General features: G+C 50.3%; 1 protein-coding gene across 1 annotated transcript in view; it reads right to left on the bottom strand.

The window, feature by feature from the left end:
• Positions 1–22052, bottom strand: part of TDRD9 (tudor domain containing 9) — a 2559831-nt gene that overhangs the window by 444130 nt on the left and 2093649 nt on the right. Inside the window, exon 32 of the mRNA XM_069638191.1 lies at positions 10737–10833. Coding sequence (XP_069494292.1) covers positions 10737–10833 — 97 coding nt within the window. The remainder of the gene's footprint in view (positions 1–10736; positions 10834–22052) is intronic.

Genomic DNA, 22052 nt, shown 5'->3' with positions numbered 1-22052 from the left:
CGGCGATCAAAAACTGGATGTCATCCCACTTTCTCTCCCCCAACACTGATAATACTGAAGTCTTATTATTTCCCTCCAACACACTTCCACCCCTCCCTCTGCCCCTACTTTCATTCTCTTTCCCCCTTCTAATCTCCCCATCTCCGCAATTTTGGCCTCCATTTCCGCTCCTCCCTCTCCTTTACCCACCATATTTCTCTTACCTCCCGCGCCTGTCGCTATCACCTCTTTAATGTTTGTAAAAATCTGTTCCTCCCTTACCTTCCATGTGTTACGCTCACCTGGCTCCCACAGGGACGTCGATCGGACCCGGACAGCTGCGACCTCCTCCAACGTGAAGCGCAGTGCAGAGATGACAGACTGGACTGGACCGCCTAATCTCGTCTGCTTGACCCGTAGAAATATTCTCCTGCAAGTGGAGAAAGGAATTCAGCCACCCGTGGATTTTAGTAATGGCACCCCACTGTTCTCCCCACTAATCAGCACCGATATTCACTTTCTGTAAGCTCACCTTATGTTTGTAAATGATGAGCTCTCCATCCTGCGTGGAATGCAGTGGCGCGTAGATACCAGTTACTTCACTGGTTTGAGGGCGTTGGAAGAGTTCCGGATGAATATTGACTCCGAGGTTCCAGGCGAGAACCCGTAAGTATAAAGTTCAAAGAGTCCAATATGTCCGATGTTCACTCTTGTACATTCCTTTCTTGTGTTGCAGCTGGGTCCAAGGGAAGATTGTCTTGTGGCAGCTGATGGTGTTGAGGTAAGAGTCTGTATTACTCAACACTGTCCGGCAAAAGATGCGTGTGTTTAAATTTCTGGTTTCTCTCTCCGTACAGGCGCGCGTAAGAAGTTGCGGTTTGTTACAGAATAATGCCTCCGGTTGTTAATCAGGTAAGTCTATGGTGGAGAGGTTGTATTTGTTGGCTCTCTCGGCTCACCTTATGTTTCTTTTGTCCCCTAGATGGTGGAATTCGGCAGAGAAAATTATGGAGGCTGCGCCGGATCGAAAAATGCTGTGAGGACTGGTGAGTATGGCGCGGCGCTGCAGCTGGCAATGCGACGCGTGTAGAATAATGTCCTTTTGAAGTTCGAAGACGTGATGGATCCGGAATTCAGGTAAGGATTGAAATGATATCGGTTTTCTAACCCTTCCTTCTTCTTTCTTCTATTGCTAGCATCTCTGGATTCGAGACGGGCGTGGCTGAAGACTGGATGCTGACTGCAGGCACGGTGAGCGTTACGCTGCTGGATGCAGAATAACACGAAGCATGTGCTGCTGTTTGGGCGTGGTTTAAATAGCCTGCAAAGTAGTTCCAGGTAAGACGTCCCTAGAACCACACCCGAGTAAAGAATAGTCCCTGTAGAAAAATACTCCCATCCAGGCCTCACGTTGGCTTGGATTCATTTGCAGCATGGTATGCATGAGGTAAGTAAAGTCTAAGACCCTGGCGCCTATGGCGCCAGGACTGAACCCACACAGCCCCCAGCCGGGGCTGCTGGGGTTTTATTAAATACCTGGATGCCTGCTCCCGGGGCTGATGGGCTTGATCCGGATGCCCGGGGGTAGGCATCATGACACTATGATACCAAAATCTTAATCTCTTCCCTCAATCGTGTGTTTTCTATTGCTCTACTGTCCTTTTTGGCCTCCCTGCCTCTTATCTTGCTCCCCTCAAATCCCTCCATCACTCTGCTATTGGTACCCTTTGTCTTCTCTCTCCTAACGATTCCATTACCTCTTCGCTCTCTCTTATCTTGTTGGGCTTCCTTTTCATTCTCAACTTAAATTTTACTTCCTCGGTCTCGTCTTTAAATCTCTTCATGATCTCACCCCCCCTTACCTTTCATCTCTCCTCCCGTTCTACACTCCCTCCCGTACCCTTAGATCCGCTGATCTTCCTACTCACTGTTCCCCCGTCTCCTTGTGCCCCTTCTCATTTCCGATCCTTTCAGCTCCTTGCCCCCCTACACTGGAACTCTCTACCTCTCTCTATCTGCTCCATTTCCTCTTACCCCTCCTTCTGCTCCTCCTTGAAATCTCATCTTCTTCATCCCCCGTCATGTTAACCTCAACACTTCCCTTCCCCTCTTCCTCTGCTCTGCCCCTCTTCCACAGTCCTCGGTAAATTGTTCTTCATGTTGTTTTTGTTGGTTTGTCTCATGTTTTGTACTTATGCTTCCAATTTTGTCTAATGTATTCTGTTGTTGTAATGTTAAGCACTTTGGCGTAAAGCGCTCTATAAATTTAATAAATACAAAAGTCAGCATCACCAAAATAGAAATATGGGGTTCTCCGAGCCACCTGGGATGTAGAATATCTAGGGGCCTGCAACTTCCTACCTACTACCTTACTTCCACCTCCCCCACCTTTCTTCCGGAACTGACCCCCTTCAGGCATGTTGGCACATTCCTATAAAAAATGCTCTGCTAATGCACAATACAGACACTGGTTGTTTCTCCGCCGATTCTCCTTTTCTTCCACACTCAATGGCCCTCGCACACTGCCAATTTGTATAGGCTCAACTTCATTACCTCTCAATTCTTTAAACCATATCCAATTGCACCACTTTTTTCACCGTCCCCCTTTCTCTGTGCCAACCGGTGATCCAACTTCAAAGATAAAACAAATAGGATCTGCACAAGACTGGAGGTTGTGGCTCCACTTTTAGAACAGCATTAGTCAATACATCTCACAACCCCTGATACAATGACTCCTGCTTATTCTCTACTGGCCACTCTGCCTCAATAACCAACAGATTAAAGTGAGTGACATAGGTGATCAAATCTTTTGTACCCGGCTTCAATAACAATTCCTTATCTGCCACAAAAGAAATAGCTCTTCATTCAAAAAGCCTGCCAAATTCCTGTTTAAACATACCCTAGTCATACAATATCGAATCATCTTTGCTGACCAACGGGATAGCCCAGGCTGCAGCATCCCCTACTAGATACCCTACTAGATCAGAAATGCCATTCAAGCTGAAAAGCCAATGGTGTACACAAAGAATGCAGCTGACTGCGCCATAAACATCTGAAATGTCCATGCATCCCCGGAAAACTTTCTGGAGCTGCGACAAAACTGAAGGGTGCTCCTTCCCCCTCCTGATGAGGATTATGCAGCCGCACCACTCCCAGCCTGTAATGGAGTAGCCTGCACAGTCAATGTTTGTACTTGAGCCCAAAATGCTGCAGTCTCAGTCCTAGACCTATCCAACTCCTTTTGCATATCTTGTAATACCATCATATCCAGCAAGGTGGAGGCTGACGTGGCCATGCTGCTCAGGTGTTGTAAAAATGGTGGGCTTGCGATTCTGTCAAATGTGCTATCCACACCCTAAACCTAACCACGGAAGCCGCATGCACACAACACTCCCACCTTGGTTGGCAGGAAATGCCCACTTCAATACACAGGCCTCCTCAAGGAAACCAATGGGGGAGGGGATTAGGTAAAGGTTGTGGATAGGTACAGGGAGTTGGGGTAACTGGAAAGAGGGTTACGAGATAATGGATAGGAAAGGGTACAAGAACCTTTAACATATAATCTCACTTCTTTACAGAACTCCTACAACCTTGAAAACCCTGATCCTGTCCCTGCTCTTCTACACCCGTCATGTATCCTTGTAACTCTGCTTGATCATACACTCATGGTAAACACATTACTTGACATTTACTCTGACCAATTCACTTCCTACCCATTTAGATATATACCACTGCATTCTCCCATGGAACAGCCACCTGCCACTATGCACATAATTCCTGCATGCACAGATTCAAGCCCTACACAGATATGCTTCCAAAGCAGTCAAAAACTTAACATTGAACACAGCTCCACACTCCTTGTGTGTCAACAGTCCGTAGCAATTCACAATTGGAAACTCTGGAAAACAAAAGAAAAGCTGCTGTAACACCCTGCCCAAGAATTGAGCAAATCCTGCTTCCAAAACAAATATGCACTTAACTGTGGCCCCTGAAGCCACAAACGAGTTCAAGGGCATGAAGTGTCAGGCATCCACCAGCTGAGAGCATTCATTGCCGGGGCATGAATCTGCCATCACCCTGGTCTTCCGGGAGCTCTCTCACTAGGGATGGAACTTGTGTCTCCAGTTTCACCGCTGCGGCCCAGGACGCCAAACTCGCCACCACAGCCCCGTGCCTCCAAAATGAAACACCAAGCCAGCGTTCTGCAACGGAAAATCCAAGGGCTGAGCAGCACACATGCAGAGCGCGCATGCAGAGCGCGCATGCTTCCGAGTGCTAATCACAAGTACCTGGGGAAGCACGTTGCCTGCTTTTCACTGCTAGCATGCGTGCCTGCTTCACCAAGGCACCTGGGAACTGAAGTCCCATGTCAGAACCTCAACCTTCGCATGCTCCAGACCACTCTGGCGTGGGCGCTCACGCCCCTTTTCCTTACAGCGGGCGCCACTGGAGCTGCCTGCTGTAAACCATACCCGCAGCAGTTTTCTGAAACATATCCAACATCTTCCCAGTGAAAGCCTCCCACTCTGTCCTGGATGTAGGCCACACCGACGACTTAATGGGTTATTCTGACAAATTGTATCTGTCTACACCAATGACACCGTTTCTTTATGGGGGAGGAAGTTGTGTGGCTCAGAGTGCTCTCTTTATTTTTTTCTATGCCTATCCTCCTTTTCAGGAGTGGGCCCCCAGTCTCAGGCTCCCATGACCGGTCGGTCGAGTGGGCTGGGGATTTAGATGGGGGGTGGCACACCGCAAGTTTTGTTGTGCTGTCCCGTAGCAAATTTGCGTTCATTTTCTTACACGAACCACAATCCTTAGTGACCAAGAGAGGCACCACACACTGACGCTGTGTGGCTCAGTGATGGACATCTTGGAACTGCAGTCCTTGCAGCGCTTGAAACCTGACACTTTGGGGGAGGACATCTTGCCCAAATCATGTAAAATGACGAAAATCCTTTGGTTGAAAATTCTATTGAGAGTTGTTTCGTGAGCAATGTGCTGAGTGTGCAGAAAAAAGGAACTGAGGTACAGGGGCGTAGTGATGGAATATGTGTATGACCAACGTCACGTCCGTAGTCGACTGCCACATCCAGTCAAGAGGAATTGATGATCGAGTCGAGGTGCACTACGCCCCCTGTCGAAAGAAATACTGAGCAGCTGACACTGGAAGGGATATCTATCCGAGAAGGAATATGCGGGAGAAAAGGATCCATTGAAAGAATGTCTAGGACTGAGACACTGATTAGGCCTACGACTTGGACTAGAGCCTGTGGATAAGACTGAAACACTATGGGCCTCATTATAACCTTTGCGGACTGGGTTAACGGGCGCCGCTAATGGTGGCGGACCCGTTAAACCCATTCCGCAAGATTACGAGGTTCCCTCGCGGGACTCGATGTGGACGTCTGGTTTTACCAGAGGTCCATAGCGGGTCCCGCGAGGGAACCAGGGAGCCAACAACGGGCCGCTCGTAATCGGCCCGTTGTTCGCTCCCGCACCCATTGAGCCCTATGGAGGCTCAAATGGGAATGGGGGAGGTCAGGGCCCGGGTTCCCTGTAGGAGGAATTACCGGGCCCTCCAAACTCAGAATGGCCCGGTAATTCCCCATTCAGGGAACCCGTACCCGGTTTTGGTGGCAGCCATGCCCTTATTAAGGGCATGGCTACCGCCAAAGTCGTAATGAGGCCCTATGACTCGGACTGAGGCACTATGACTCAGACTGAGGCACAATGATAATGACTAGGACTAGACAGACTGACTAGCACCAAGAGACTGACAATGAAAATGACCAGGGCTAGTACTCACTCTAAATTAGAGGCGAATGTAGGGATTTGCAACACCAATGAGTCGGCAGGGAGTGGGACAGGGCTCACCAAATTATGTCCGCCATTGGCCTCTTGCAGAGACACCTTTATGGAGATCATGGTGGAATGGGGGTATTGAATCATTTACAAAGTTAGGGCTGTTGAGTGTAGCGACACACTGAGCACATATCAACTGATAATAAAAATAAATAAAGGTGACACCCATCATTGCAGAGATACTTTTAGGTGCAAGCTATTCTAAAGAGCATGCCGCCACAGTACACTCCCCACATTATGGCCCCTCAGAACACCTCTCCAGCCTATGCACCAGGAATGCCGGTAACCAGACTTTGCTCACCGTCCCTGCGAGGACCACGCCGCAGCAAGGCTCCCACACCCAACTCACTTGAACAGCCGTCCAAGCTCCGCTCGGCAACAAAAGCACCACCACCACCACATCGCGAGCCCAAGCCACCGCACTACAATCCCCACAACTCTGTGCATGTGCTCACGCCGAGTCGGAGCAACATCCTGCACTTACTGAAAGCATAGACTGCAGCATTGGTCATACTGCGCCCCCTGCCATTGTCTCCGTATGCTCAATGTGAGACCTCTCCCACCTCCCTGCTCTTCTTCTAACCCCACATCATTCGCTGTTCCTGACTCCTGGAAATGTAAAAAAGAAATGTTCTTTCATAACACGTTCTCCCATTACATTACGGATACACACACCCACACATTGCGCACAACCCATAGTGCACAAAACAAACGTTTTCACATCTATTCCAGCTCTAACTAATGAGCATGTCCACTATTACTCACATCCCATTACCTCACCCTAGCAACTTTCTCCCTCCTGCTTCTAGCTCTGCCATGTACACTGAACATGAACAATCCAGCAAAGAAACTCCCAATGCTCAGCACACAAGGGCAAACCAGATGTAAACTGGTTGCTATCCCCACGACAACTCAAACTCCCTGTGCTGCTCTAACAGGAATAGCAGTCAGTGCCCTACCACACGCACACACTAACCGACTCATTGAGCCCAAATGCAGCCACCCAACAATTACACCATGCAGAACCAAGACTCGCTCCACGCCGCATGACGCACTGATCCATTCCCATCTAATACACTGCCCAAGTGGTCTCGTGCCTGTGCAAGAGAGACCCCGACTTCTAACAGCCCTCAGAACCAGCTCCTCCACCTCATCACATAACCATCCGCCTACCACTTCCACAGGACACCCTTTAACAACTGACCTGCAACTACCAACCCTGCCGTCTGCCTATAACATAACCCTAAATTGCACTGCTGCACACAAGCAACCACCCAACTCAACCGACCCCCGCATTACACTGGCATACACCACATGGCTTGCATAGCCCGCTGCACCCCATACCAGCAAATAGATACCTCGAATCTCAAGATTTTACCCTTTGACAGATTGCCACCATCTACTACTATAACCATTAAGGAAAGGAAGACAAGACTCAGGCTGCGTACCAGCTCACCCATCAACGACCTGCCTGCACCAACACAATAGCCAACCACACTAGCACTGACACCCCAACAGCCTCCTATGTGCCTTACCACAGCACTTTCAATCTAGACAGGCCTCTCGCCAAACCCCAGTGCCACAACGCCCTTTCTAACAACACACTCACTGGCAACCACACTACCAGACAGGAAGTAATAGCACCCTGCGTAGGCCCAGCCCACCTTTAAGGACTCCGCTCCAGAATCCCCACATCCTCGCCCCTCCAAAGACCTAAACAAAACCGGTCCATGTAGACCAAAAGCCCTCGCCTTACACCCACCGCTAACATTTCCACTAGTCCTCCCACCCCCCAGCCTTCATTCTCCCCACTCTTCCTCCCCTCCTAACTCCATTGCCTATGCTTTAATAAACACCTACTCCATCTGCGCTCATGATCCAGATATCCACAACCTACTACTGGCTAACAATTTTGACTTATTGGCTTATCTGAAACCTGGGTACATGAAGCAGCTGGCCCCCTCCTCTCTCTTGCCATTCCCGTCAGATATTCCATCGTACGAGTCGACCGTCAAGATGGCCTAAGAGGTGGAGTTGCATTCCACCACAAATTTACCCTCCCCATCAGAGCCTCCCCACTGCAGCAGATACCAGGTTATGAAATCCTACTGGCCAAAACTGAATCCTCCCCCCAGACCACCATCAATTTACTCCTCCTCTATCGTCAACCCTCCCACACTGGCAACCCAAATACCAACATCCCACTCCCCATCTCTCCGCTCTTCAAGCTCAATACTAAATTCATCCTCCTAGGAGACTTCAATCTAGGTTACAATGACCCCCCTGACCACAAGATTTCCGCCCTCGCAGCCAACCTTGAGGAAATTAACTTAAGTCAATTGGTCCTCTCACCTACCCACAAAAAAGGTAGAACAATTGACTGGCTTCTCCCTTGCAACACTTCCCTCCAGGTATCCTTCATTCTACCCCTTCCTTCAACAGATCACTCCCTGATCCTATTCTCCTTTCCGCTACCGCCCCTCCCAAAATAAACTATCTGTGAACCCATTGCCATCACTGCGAGACACACCCATAAGCTCAAAGCCCAGGTTCTGACTCCCACCATCCTAGCCACACTCAAATCAGCTCCAGACAATTCCATCCCGAAGCCCTAGTAGCATCCTACAACCATGCAATGCTCAATGCACTAGACAAACATGCCCCCCTTAAAACCACCTCTCGGAAAAAGGAAGCCCAAAAACTGGTACACTGATGAAATATCCTCCCTCAAGAAAAGGAAACATGCAATCAAACATCTCTGGAGGAAGAACCCCACCCACAACAACAAAATAGCCTTTCAGTGCTCAGCTGACACTTCTAAAACAGCTATCATTGCTACCAAAGCCAATATCTTTAACACTAGAATCTCCGACACAAGCTCAAATACCAAAGAGCTCTTCAAAATTCTTAAGAGCGCTTGAAACCCCCACAACCCCATCTGACAAATTCTCCAAGAGCAAAATATGGTGCAGACTCATCCAATACTCCTAGGCCACCAAAACACGGAAATTAAGAGACAAAGCCACGTGCAAAAAATCCCTACTCCCACCCTTGCCACCTACTCCCTTGCTCATCACCCCTACGACCGCCACCCATCCCCCACAGTTCCAATTATCTGCCGTTTCCCCTCTTGAAGTCCTCACAATCATCCAGCACCTGAAAGTATCCAACTGTGTTGGTGACACATGCCCAGCTCATACTGGCAACATGTGTGCAGAACCCATGGCTCCTACTAAAGTCAACTTCATTAATGCATCATTTAAAGCCAACTCCATTCACATGGCCATCAAAGAAGCATGGGTCACGCCGCTCCTGAAGAAGCCCACCCTAGATCCCACCATCCCCAAAAACTACCGCCCCATCACCACAGTTCCCCATCTCCTCAAAATCCTGGACCGCACTGCCTACACGCAACTCCAATTACACCTTGAAAACCACAATTTGCTAGGTAGCCGCCAATCTGGCTTTAGACCCAAACAGTACAGAATCTGCCCTCCTTGACCTCAAGATCCAGCTTGACCACGTTAGGTTAACGGCGAGCTTGCAATCCTCTTCCTACTTGACCTCTATGCAGCCTTCAACCTAGTACATCATGAAATCCCCTGAAAACACCTCATCACAACTTTACACCTCACTCCAGAAGGCACCTTATGGCTCCAATCCTTCCTTTCTGGCCGAACCACTAGGGTCTTCGCTGGACCTGAATCTGATCACCCCACACCTCTCTCATACAAAGTCCCATAGGGCTCCCGCCTCTCCCCTACCCTATATAGCATGTACACCAAACCCCTCTTTGACCACTTAGACAGCCTCAACATACCCTACACCAATTTTGCAGATGATCCACAAATCCTACACAAAATCACACGGAACCACGATTTTGACTTTGCTAACATTAACCGCATATTCAGCATCATGCAGACCTAGATGGCCACCATCTTTGCCTGAATGACGAAAAACTGAGCTCCTTATCGTGGGATCCCCACACACCTCAGTCCTGCCTTCTCTTTCTGCATCGACGGCAACACCATCCCGGTCTCAGCCCATGTAAAAATAGTAGGCGTCTACATGGACGCTGCACTCAACATGCAAAAACATTTCAAAACAACCGCCTCCTCAGCAGCCTATTCCACCAAACGTATAAACCTCTCCTGAATATTCCTTACCCCTGAGAACTGCCTCACCCTAGCTAGAGCCATCATAGGCAGCAAACTGGACTATTGCAATGCAATCCTAGCAGGGACCTCTACCAAAAACCTCAAGAAACTCCAATTGCTTCGAAACAACGCTCTTAGAGCTGTTTGGAGCATGAAACGCTCCTCTCACAAATCAGAAAGAGAGGCTCATTGGCTCCCCATTAAAGCGGGTATCGACTTCAAACTCCTCACTATAACATACCGCTGCCTACACAACAATGCCACTTCATATCTCATGAACCGTATCACCAAGAAACAACACACACAATCTCTGTTCTTCCACCACATCCGCCCTTCACATACCAAGATTTTCAAGAAAGAGAGCTGGGGGCTCTTGCTTCACCATCGCTCCCACACTCTGGAATACCTTCCCTCAGCATATCCAAAACAAACCATCTTACATACTCTTTCGAAAGCAAGTAAAAACCTTACTTTATAACAAATATATGTAATTCCTCAGTCCATCAGCAATTTATGAATACGATTGTCTCTGATGAAATGTAACCCCACTGTCTGACCTTCCTGTAACGCATTACGTACGGCCTTCTTAGCGCCGTGATACCTACGGGTCTGGGAGATTCTAACAAATACAATAAATAAAATAAATACGTAGAATGTTCCTGCAGTATGTTTTTTTGTTTGTGACTGTGCCAAATCAAATACATGCGTCTTCTCATCGTGACAAATTATACATACCTAAGTTCAATAACGGGAGCAAAGAGCATGCTGAGAATTGCAGGCAGCCCTGGAATGTTGGGCATCAATGAGGTTTCTCTCAGCATTATGGTGGAGCCTGTGAGGACAAGCAAGAAGCAGAAGTGCACAAGTGAAGCAATGATCTTTCTATAGTTTTGGCTGTCAAAAATTAAACAAGGTAAAATATGTACAGTACTGGACATCGACGTATATAATACCGGTCGACACATGATGCCACATTTTTCCCCGACAAACCCTCTTGTCTCAGCGAGCATGCTCTGACACATTTACTTCTTCCTCCTCGCCCCGAATCGCTGATAGCCCTGAGTGAAATGAACAGCATCTCTCCAAACTATCTGTGGTGTGGGGTTAGATGCAATCACACTTCCACGGTTTTGGTTGAGTACACAGTGACATATGCATCTTGTGCTTTCATGTAAGCACTTCATGATCATGACATTTGGTCTATAACCTAGAGATTTCAGTGCTAGCTTCATAAAAGGGAGTAGCATGGGAGGCCTTCCTGCCTTTAGTTCTCGTTTTCCCCACACATGAGCTTCACACAGCTGCTGCCAGAGGGAAACTAACATCACCCCCAACTATATCGTTGATGTGGCACTAAATGCAAAAAAACATTGCACACGCGCAGGGCTTTGGACATGAGGAGTTGTCCCCTCTACAAATAGCCTTTTAATTACTACATTTTAAACAAAAAATCATTGAACTCCAGTAATGTTATTTCTGATTCATACACTATTCCTCAAGCAGCTTCTTTTGAAATATCTTCTAGAAACAATCTCCTCCAAAAACAGTGTTCCTTAACCACCAGGTGGTGCCGTACAGCTGCGAGACAGGCACATCAATTCTCCTCTGTGTCCTCTAGTGCACAAAGTGATGGTATTTCAATAGATACATTGGGGAGTCTGCACCATTTTTCCCAGATCCACTATTTTTACCACTGCAAAGCATGGAAAGGCAGAAACCTAAAATAGGGGAGCTCACTCAGTCACTATTTAAAAATATTGGAATTGAGGACAGCAATTTAGAGGGGAAGGCAGGAGGAAAACGCAGCAGAAAGATGAGACTAAGTAACAACAAGAAATGTTGCAGTACCGACCTGCCTTCCCTTTGCATCCACATCAGCAAAGATATCTAAATGATGTTTGGTGAATGTATGTAGTGATGTACATTTTGCCATCTTACATTTTCCAGGACAGGAACACCTCTGCAAAGCAGGAGTAGTCTCTTATCCTTCTTGAGAAGGTTTCAATACCCATGGGGAACGTCCTGGTGAAATGTTTCATAACATGTTTTAATGCAGGGAACAATCCACCTTGCAATTGTCAGTGAAATAACTGGTAATTCTGGAAAAATATGTTTGTCCCAGACATTAAGATTTTATTTACTGATCTTTTAGGGTCTAGTTTGTGGAGCCACTCGTCCATCTTCGACGGAGGAGGAAAAAAAAGACAATTGACTGTGCGGAAGTTTGTACTCGGAAAACAACTCTAGTAGGAAAAACTTTCACTTATAAAGGCTACGCGAGAACATGCTTATGGGCAGAACCAACCTTAGAAAAGTTAATACTACGTTGAGATCATAAGGGGGAACAGCAAAGTGATTAGGAGGCAAAGCATTATTCAAGCCCCTTGAAAAACTGTCAAAACGTAGGGACCGCAAAATAGGATCCTTGCTTAAGAGTCCTCTTAAAATCAGAAAGAGGGCTTATCAGCAAGGGGCCAATTTTGTGGCCAATGACAACAATTTCAAGGCTGCATCCGTGGAGCACAATGTGTCAAGCATAGATGGACTTGGAGGATTGTTGCCTCACAGAGAGCATCACACAAAGAACATTTTGAGCAAGATGCTAATCCTTGCACCTCACCCTCCCAAGAGCCAGGCAAGAAGGTTGATTCCCCGACACTGGATTGAAGCATTTTCCTGCATCATTTAGTCTGGGGATCTTCCCTTCAAGATATTCTCCAAGGAGGGCATTGCAGCATATCTAGCATGACGGATGGAAGTTGCTCCACTCTAGACCAGAGAGATTAAGATCTTCGTTCTGCTCTCCTACTCCCGAAGCACCAAAGGAATCAGCATTAACTGATGAAATCTGTACATCAGGTCAAACTGCCAGGAAATCACAAGTGCATCAGCATTCGCTACTCTCCACAGGAAACTTCCTTGAGCAGAAGATCTTTCACTGGCCCCAAGCACGTCACAAAGGGGTCAATCTGGGGTATCCCCCACTTGGATAAGATGATCTCCACAAACTCCCTGATCAGCAGACTCAGCATGTCCGCCTGTGTGTTCAGACTACCAGTGAGGTGCCGTCACATCTGCCTCGTTCTACATGGCCGAGAACCAAAGGAGCATGGCCTTCCCTGCACAGAATTGGTGACCTCACACCATGTATCCTGTTGATGTAGTAGTGGTGTCCATGAGAATCTACGGCTGATACCTCTGTGCTTAGGCTCTTTTACCAGACTATGAGGATGCAAGACACCATGAGTCCTAGTATCCTCAAGAATACTATCACTGGGAGTCCCCTGCTGGGTTGGAAGAATGCAATCATGGTCTGGATGCTTGTTAGGCAGAATAATATGCAGTACCCTTAGGGACCACTGCACACCATTAAGACTACAAGTGGTAATACAATTTCACCTTTGGTACACACCTGTACTACACAGAAAGAGTGGTAGCAATGGCTGAGCAGCCAGACTTATCTCAAGAGCAAATGAGCAGTAGTAGAGATTACACAAAGGACTACAATTACTGTGACTCAAGCAAGCACTGACTCAAGGATTCTGGTTAAAAAATAGAAGTACATTTATTTTTAAACCATCTGTTCACAAAACACTCCACTTCTATTAAAATAAAAACCACACTTCAAATATACTACACACAACCAATTCCCCTTGTGCAGAACAATTCAAGGTAGGTACATTGGGATTTGACAGACAGGTGTTGGGAAACAAAGACGTTACCGGGAGTACATATGCAATCACTTTTTGACAGTAATGACAGTTCGGTCATACGAAAGATAAGCGTACCCGCGGGAAGAAATGTAACCGAAGTCAAACACACTTAGCACATGAATTAACACAAGGAAATTGGGGATAAAAATCATAGGCAATACTTTTGTCAAGGCAGATAGAATCAGAGGGCACCTTCTAACCAGTAGATAAAAGTCAATAGGCCTGCGCCAGTGTCAAATGTAACAGGGGTCCTGCTGCCGAGGATCACACAGTTCACGATTGAGATTGCCAGGAGTACTTCGATATTGTCACAAAGGGAGGCAAAAGTTATGAGAGGGAAGGAAGAAAAGGACAAGCCTTTGGTGAGGAAGAAGGGTTCACCCCAATTCCCCGAAGTCGGACACGGAACAAGTTACTTACCTGTAACTGTTGTTCTCCAGCATGGGTCTGGCATGGATTCACATGCTCATGAATATTCCCCGTCGTCAGGCCAGGAATCCTCGGTATAGGAAAAAAAATCAGTATCAGTTTCGTTTCTGATCTGTCTTTCTTAGTAGTAACCAATCACTGGTCTCTGGGTCATACCGCCCCCAGCCAATGACTGCCCTCTCCCCAAGCCCCGCCTCCGGCAGCCATCCTCAGATTTGGTAGCATGTAAAGTGGCAGTATGACCAAGTGAAGAGCCGCAGAGGGGTAGGCGGGAGGGTTCGCATGTGAATCCATGCCAGACCCATGCTGAAGAACAACAGTTACAGGTAAGTAACTTGTTCCTTCTCCAGCATGGGGTCTGGCATGGATTCACATGCTCATGAATAAGAGAATACATAGCAGTACACACATGCACAACCACGGGAGGTGGCAACAGGCTCAACATTAAGCAATACAACAACTCAAGATTAAGCAACTCTTACCTCCTCACCAGGCTCACCTTAGGTGAACAGGTTGCGCAGCACTGCTTGGCCGAACCTGGACTCCTCCCTGGAGTCCCGATCGACGCAGTAGAATCTTGTGAAGGTGTGCGTCGACCTCCACGTCGCAGCCCTGCAGATGTCCAGCAGGGGCACACCAGACAGGAACACCGTGGTAGCAGCGATCGCTCTGGTCGAATGGGCTCTCGGACGGCCGGGCAGCGGTCGCTTTGCCAACCGGTGACAGTGCATGATGCAGCCGGAGAGCCATCTGGAAATGGAAGTCTTCGAGAGAGCCTTCCCTTGATTCACAGTCCCAAAGTTCACAAACAGCTGTGACGTCTTCCGAAAACTCTTCGTGCGGTGCACGTAGAACTTCAGCGCTCTAGCTACATCCAGCGAGTGCAAAGTCCTCTCGGCCGGCAACGAAGGCGACGGGAAGAAAACTGGCAACACCAAGGGCTTGTTGAGGTGGAAGTCCGACGGCACCTTGGGCATAAAGGAGGGGTGTCCCCTCAGCACCACACTTGTGTCATGAAAAGTCAAGTATGGAGGCTTGCAAGATAAGGCCTGGATCTCTCCCACTCGTCGTGCGGAGGTGATGGCCACAAGGAAAGCGGTCTTCCATGACAGGAACTTCAAAGGCGCCGAATGCATAGGCTCGAATGGGGCCCCCATGAGCCTGGTCAGCACCACATTAAGCTCCCACGCCGGGGCAAGAGCCTTCACCGGCGGGAATGATCGGAATAGTCCCTTCATGAATTCTTTCATCAGGCGATGAGACCACAAGGACGCCCGTCCCGTAGTCCTGGTATATCGGGAGTTTGCAGCCAGATGTATTTTGCTGGAGGCGTGAGCCAGTCCAGCTTTGGCCAACGACAGTAGGTACGGCAGTACTTGAGGGGCTGTAATCCGCAGAGGGTTAATTTCTGTGCACGGCACCAGACAGAGAACCTCTTCCATTTATGTCCATAGCACTTGAGAGTTGAGGACGCCCTGGCCTTTGCAAGAACCTCTCTGCAGTCGGCCGGGATGTAGTACCCTCCAAACTCTAGTGCTGCAGGAGCCAGGCCTGCAAGTTCAGCGACTCCGGGTTGTGGTGAAGAATGGCGCCTCCTTCTCTGGAGAGAAGGTCTGCGTCTGTCGGCAGCTTGACTGGTGGGGACGCTGACAAGTCCAGAAGGTCCGGGAACCAGATCTGTCTCGGCCACGCCGGTGCGAAGAGGATCATCCTGCACCGGGACCTCTTCAGCTGGTTGATGAGCCGGAGCAGCAATGGCAGCGGAGGGAACGCATAAAGAAATAGGCCGTCCCAGGGGAACGAGAAAGCATCGCCCATGCTCCTCGGCTGGGGGAACCTGCTGGCGAACCTTCGGCACTTGGAATTCGTCGCCGTCGCGAAGAGATCGATTTGGGGTTCGCCCCATCGTCGGAAGAGTCGATCCACTTGATCCTGGCGTAGTTCCCAATCGTGGCACGAGCGCAGCTCCCTGCTGAGTGAGTCGGCGATCGTGTTTTTTATTCCTGCCAAATGAAGAGGCACCAGAAACATCCCTTGGGCGACGGCCCAATGCCACAGATCCTGGGCTTCCTTGGATAGGGCCGGGGACCTGGTTCCGCCCTGCTTCCGGATGTAGAACATCGTGGTGTTGTTGTCGGTGAAGATCCTCACCACCTTGCCCTTGAGGGACGGAAGAAAGGACCTGAGGGCCCAGAACACTGCGCGGAGCTCCAAGATGTTGATGTGGAGAGATTTTTCCTCCGGGAGCCAACGGCCTCTCGCGTGAAGATCTCCAGAGTGCGCTCCCCAACCTTCCAGGGAGGCGTCCGTCGTCACCGTCACCTAGTGAGCTGGGATCTGAAAGTCTGTGCCTGCCGACAGATGGGAGCGGGTACCCCACCACCGGATCGCCTGACGGAACGTCTCGTTGAGGGATCCTGTCCTCGAAGCTGCCCGTCGACTGGACCCAGCGGGCGTCGAGGAACTCTTGTAAGGGGCGCATCCGAAGCCTGCAAAGGCGTACCAGATAAATGCAGGAGGACATCCTCCTGAGGAGGGATTTGATAGATCTTACCCTGGCCATGTCCGTGGCCAGCAGACGCTGCACCTTGCCCAGAATGGTCCTGGTCCTTTCCTCCGACGGCGAGGCCAGCTGTGCCACTGTGTCGAGCTTGGCTCCCAGAAACAGGGCGACTTGCGACGGAACCAGGTGGGATTTTGTAAAGTTGATGGAGAATCCCAGGTCCGTGAGCAGCTGGACGGTCTTCGCAGTGTGCTCCACGGCGAGCTCCCTTGTACTTGCCCGGATGAGCCAGTCGTCCAGGTAGGGGTAGACGTGGATCCCCGGTAGGCCCAGCCGCGCCGCCACCGGTGCGAGGCACTTGGTGAACACCCTGGGTGCCGACTTCAATCCGAACGGGAGGGCCTTGAACTGGTAGTGCCGCCCTTGGACCACGAACCTGAGGAACTTTCGGTGTCTTTTTAGAATGGGGATGTGGAAGTACGCATCCTCCAAGTCCAACGACGACAGGAAATCGCCCTCCTCCAGCTGTCCCAGCACGTGCTGGAGGGTGACCATACGGAACTTCTGTGCCTTGATGTACTTGTTCAGTCGTCGTAGGTCCAGGATGGGGCGTCATCCTCCTGTCTTCTTTTTTACGAGGAAGTACCTTGGGTAAATTCTGGAGCCCAGAAGCCTCTTTGGGACGAGCTCGATGGCACCCTTCTTGAGCATCGCCCTTACTTCCAACAGTAGTTGAGGGATGTGATTTTCCTTCCTGGCAACGGGTGGAACGCGAGGGCACTTCTTCTGAAACTCGAGGGCGTGCCCTTGGGCCAGGGCGTCCAGCACCCAACGGTCGGTGGAGATGGACTCCCACACGCTGACGAACCTCGCCAGCCGGCCTCCCACCGGGGTGCTTCGGCGGGGGCCCGACCCCACGGTTGGTTCAATCTTGTTTGGAGGCCGCCTTGCCTCCTTGACCTCCCTGTCGACGATGACGGGCACCACCTGACTTGCCGCGTCCCCTGCAGGCTTCCTGGGACGAAGATCTTGCCGCTTGGCGGTACGTGGAGGAGCCACTGCCGGATCCCTTGGAGGCACCTTGTCTGTCTCCGGAGCTCTGAAAGGACGGCCATCGTTGTTGGAGCACTCCCAGTGCCCGGGCAGTCTCTGTGTCTGTCTTGATGGCCTGAAGGGACTCATCAACCGCCTTCTCAAACAGGTTGTTCCCGTCGAAAGGCATGTCCAAAACCTTGGTTTGTACGTCCTGGTGGAAATCCGTGGCCTTGAGCCATCCTCGTCGTCTCAAGCAAACGCTGTTGCCCAACTGACGGAAACCGGTGTCGGCGATGTCCGTTGCCACCGTGATGGCGTGGTCCGAAGCAATCTCACCCTCCTGTAGGATTTCAAGGGCCTCAGCCCTTTTGGCGTCCGGAAGGATGTCCAACAGAGGGGCGATTTTGAACCACAACTCCCTGTCGTAGCGGGCTACGATAGCCAGGGCGTTGGCCGCCTTGATAGTCGTCGCTGCGGATGAGATGATCCGTCGTCCCATCGTGTCCAACTTCCTGCCCTCGCTGTCCGGCGGGGAAGTTGAAGTCGAGGCCGATGCCCCCCCAGCTTTCTTCTTTGCCACCGCCGAGACGACCGAATCCGGGGTAGGTTGTGCCCGAAGGCCCCTCTTTGCCGGCGCCGTGGCAGGGTTCTTGAGGAGAGCGAGCCCCTCATCCCAGATGTCATCAAGAAGCGGTACGGCGAGGACCGTCTTCCTCTTAGCCTCGCGCCGTTGGTAAAGGAACCCTTCCTTCTTCTTCTTCTTCTTTTCTGGGCAGAGCTGGAAGAGCTCGGATGCCCTGGAAATGATGGCATGAAAGGATCCAATCTCGTCGGGCGGGGACACCCGAGCAGGGGGCGACGGGGGACACGTCCCGTCGTCGCCTCCGTCGTCATCTGTACCTGTCGTAGCCGTGTCCGTGCCTGTATCATCCCCGTGGGTAGTAGACCGGGGGGAAGGCAGAGCAGGCCGCAGAGGTAGGAGAGGTGGCGTAGGATGCGTCGTCCTCCTCTTATGCGGTAGACTTTCCGAAGGTCCTGGCTGCGGTTACCCCGTCGGGTCTGGCTCAGGTACCTCCGTCGGGGGGAGGGGCAACCTTGTCCTTATCTCCGAGCATAAGGACTGAATCGCTGACAAAATGGCCACCAAAGTGTCCTGCGGCACCTGAAACGACGGGCGCGAGGGCTTTTGAGGAGCCTTGTCGGTGACACCATCGCACTCGTCGTCGCCCTCGTCGGGATCCCTCCCGATGGGCTGGGCCTCTTCCACGACTTCGATGAGCTCTTCTTCAGAGGTTGTGTCCGTATCCACCAGCCCCTCCCCCATCTTTTCCAACGAGGACTTCGTGGGGGTCTTCTCAATGGGCCTGAAAGACAACTCCCTCCGCGGTGGCAGGGAGACTCTCTGGGTCCTGAGGTCGCCTCCACTGGTGTAGCCTCCACAGGTTGAGCCAGGGCCGCAGCGACATCCTCAATCGAGGTCTTAGCAGGGTGCATTAAGGCCATCGTCACCTTCTGGACGCCTGGGGCCTTCACCTTGGGGGGAGGGGCCGAGCCTCGCTCCCCCTCTGCCGGAATCTTCGAGATCGACCGGGGCCTCTCCAGAAGATTTGCCGGGTTCTCGGACTTCCTCTTACCCGAGCCAGAGCGTTGGCTCGTGGTTGATGGCGCCGGGGAGGATGCGCCCTGCCTGGCAGCCAAGGAGCCCGACCGTTCGGCGCTCCCGGTGCCCGCAGACTCGCAGTGCTTAGCCTTTTGTTGGGCCCCCGTCGCCAGGGGCGCCCTCACAGGACTTGGAAGACCGCTCGGACTTCTTTTTCTTCTTCTCGCCTGACGGGCTCTTCCCTTCCAGCCAGTTGGCAAGACGGAGGTGGCGATCCTTCATGGTCCGCTCCGACATGTTCCCACAAAACGCACAGTCCTTCTCCGTGTGCGTCTTGTCATCATGGAGACAGTAGAGGCATAACGAATGCTCGTCCTCCTTGAAAACATTCTGAAGCTGGCATCCAGGGCAGGTCCTGAACAGCTTCCCGGGCGTCGAGCTTCCTTTCTCCTGGGCCATGTCCGGGGTAGGCCTCGGAACTTCTGGAATCCTCCAAAAGCGTAACTCGACGAAATCTTCACCCTTGAGGGATGTAGAAAACTCTGAAACGGATCCCCGTTGATCGGATGTAGAAATGGTGGAGCTTGAGGTTCTATTTAACCGAAAAATGAGAAAAATCTCCTGAAAAAGCGCGAAAACGCAGCAAAAGCTCGAGAGCTACAGCACGAGGACTCCCAACACTTGAACGTGCGGTAAAAATCTGAGGATGGCTGCCGGAGGCAGGGCTTGGGGAGAGGGCAGTCATTGGCTGGGGGCGGTATGACCCAGAGACCAGTGATTGGTTACTACTAAGAAAGACAGATCAGAAACGAAACTGATACTGATTTTTTTTTCTATACCGAGGATTCCCGGCCTGACGACGGGGAATATTCATGAGCATGTGAATCCATGCCAGACCCCATGCTGGAGAAACTACCTTATTCGTTGAAGAACGCTGGTGCCACAGCAGTTGTCCCTGGTAGTTCCTGCAGACTCATGGTTCCTGGAGCTTCAGTCGTGGGGACAAGAAGGAGGATGTCTGGAGCGATCTGCACTACCCAGGGATTGAGGCCAGCAGCAGAGAAGCAATGGTGAATAAAAGGTGCGCTCCTTTAAAACAGGAGAGGCTCTTCAGATGGCTATCCGGACCACTACAGCTGTGTGCAGCGTTTTCTACCACCAAGAAGAGGATCCTTTGGCTGTGGAAGATGAGCTGGTTGATCCCACCAGGCTCAAGGGAAGAAGATTCCGGACTGGATCTTCTCTGTCGTTTAAGGGTAGATAGCTCAGGACTGCAGCAGGGCTTCACCGGGACTCGGGAGTTGCAGCAGCCGTCTCCTTCTCCGCTTCTCTTCGGTTCTTGCTGTTCCAGTGGCGACTCTTTACTTCCAGCCCAAGAGTCCTGCCTTTTATGCCAAAATCCCCCATTCACACATCCTGGCTGTCAATCACCCAGCAGGGGGGTTGTCCGACCCAGACAACCACCTCAGCCAATCGACACAAAGTGTGACTTGGGTCTCCAAGGAGACCCTGTGCAGGGGTGACTAAATCCCTCCCTCACATTCAGCCCACCTAGACACCCAGATGTCAAACGAGGGCTTCTGGACAGAAGCCCGCCAAAGGTCGATGAACAAAGAAGGCAAACCTGGTTTGGCGCAAAAAGTAAAACACAAGAAGGACTTTAACAAAAAGAAATGGCGACTAAACCCGACCGGAGCCAAAGTAAAAAGTATTTGGTCAAGTGGGTTTATGTTTGAGGCTAATATAATAGCCTAAAACAGTACCACATTTATATAGTATAATCGCAGCAGAAAAGTTAGAGTAGATGCCACTGCCACCAGCCAAGTCTTAATGTTAAGAGAGCAAAACAAAGCTCCGAGAGGCACAGACACAAAGGGGTAGGAATTAACCCTTTCCAATACTCCATGTAAGATGGGGGGTACTGGGTCTGTAGTTTAAGTGACTATATAAAGTTAATGGCAACTTTACATGTTTCTGGGGGACAGTAGTCAGCCCCAGAAAAATGGAGTCAATAGGAAGTCTCAAAGACAACCCTGTGTCACTGCTCTGAAGGTGCAGTATAACACAAAAAGTGGGGCTCATGGAGAGGTGTGGCTCCAGAGCCCAAGATCACATAAAAAGTAGAAATACACATGGCAAAACACATGTAGGAGTGGGAAAAAGGCTCACACTCTTACCAGGTGGAAAAAATAACCCCCAGAAATCCAGCAAAGCTGCTGAGGGACTCACTAGGTGAGGGATATTAGCCACAAATGAGAATTCTCCCCAACAATGCTTACCACACACACACACACTGGTGGAGGGAAAGCCATGCTTGCACCCTAACCAGGACTACCCCTGAAAACTGCACAAGTTTGGAGGGGTTCGGGAAAGACTTCTGCAGGTTAATGGAGGAGGCTGCCTTGCAACCCTATGTTGTTTAGGGCTGTGAAGAAGTGCACCTTAAACTCCTGTGCAGATGGTAGTTAGCACCACCATGAACTATATGAAGCACTGCAAACTGGTAGCGAGTACTTCCGACGACAAAAACAAACAGTATCGCCGATATCTGGGGTTGATAGGTATGCAATAATACACATCCTGCAGATGTTGACCAGAGTACTCAAGTTTCATATGCCAGTCCTCTTTTCAACCCCTTTGGATTCTGTGACGTTTTTTCTTTCCAATTTGAAATTTAAGAAAATATAGCCCAGAATTGCATGCGAAAACAGAACTGGATGTTCTTCTCACGCATGACTATGGCTAACTTGAAAGCTCTGTAAGACTCAATC

This window comes from Ambystoma mexicanum, chromosome 14 (genome assembly GCF_040938575.1).
Source record: "Ambystoma mexicanum isolate Mex_15411 chromosome 14, UKY_AmexF1_1, whole genome shotgun sequence".
Taxonomy (NCBI): Eukaryota; Metazoa; Chordata; class Amphibia; order Caudata; family Ambystomatidae; genus Ambystoma; species Ambystoma mexicanum.
The sequence above is the reverse complement of the archived record's forward strand: the minus strand, read 5'-3'. Positions and strand labels throughout refer to the sequence as shown.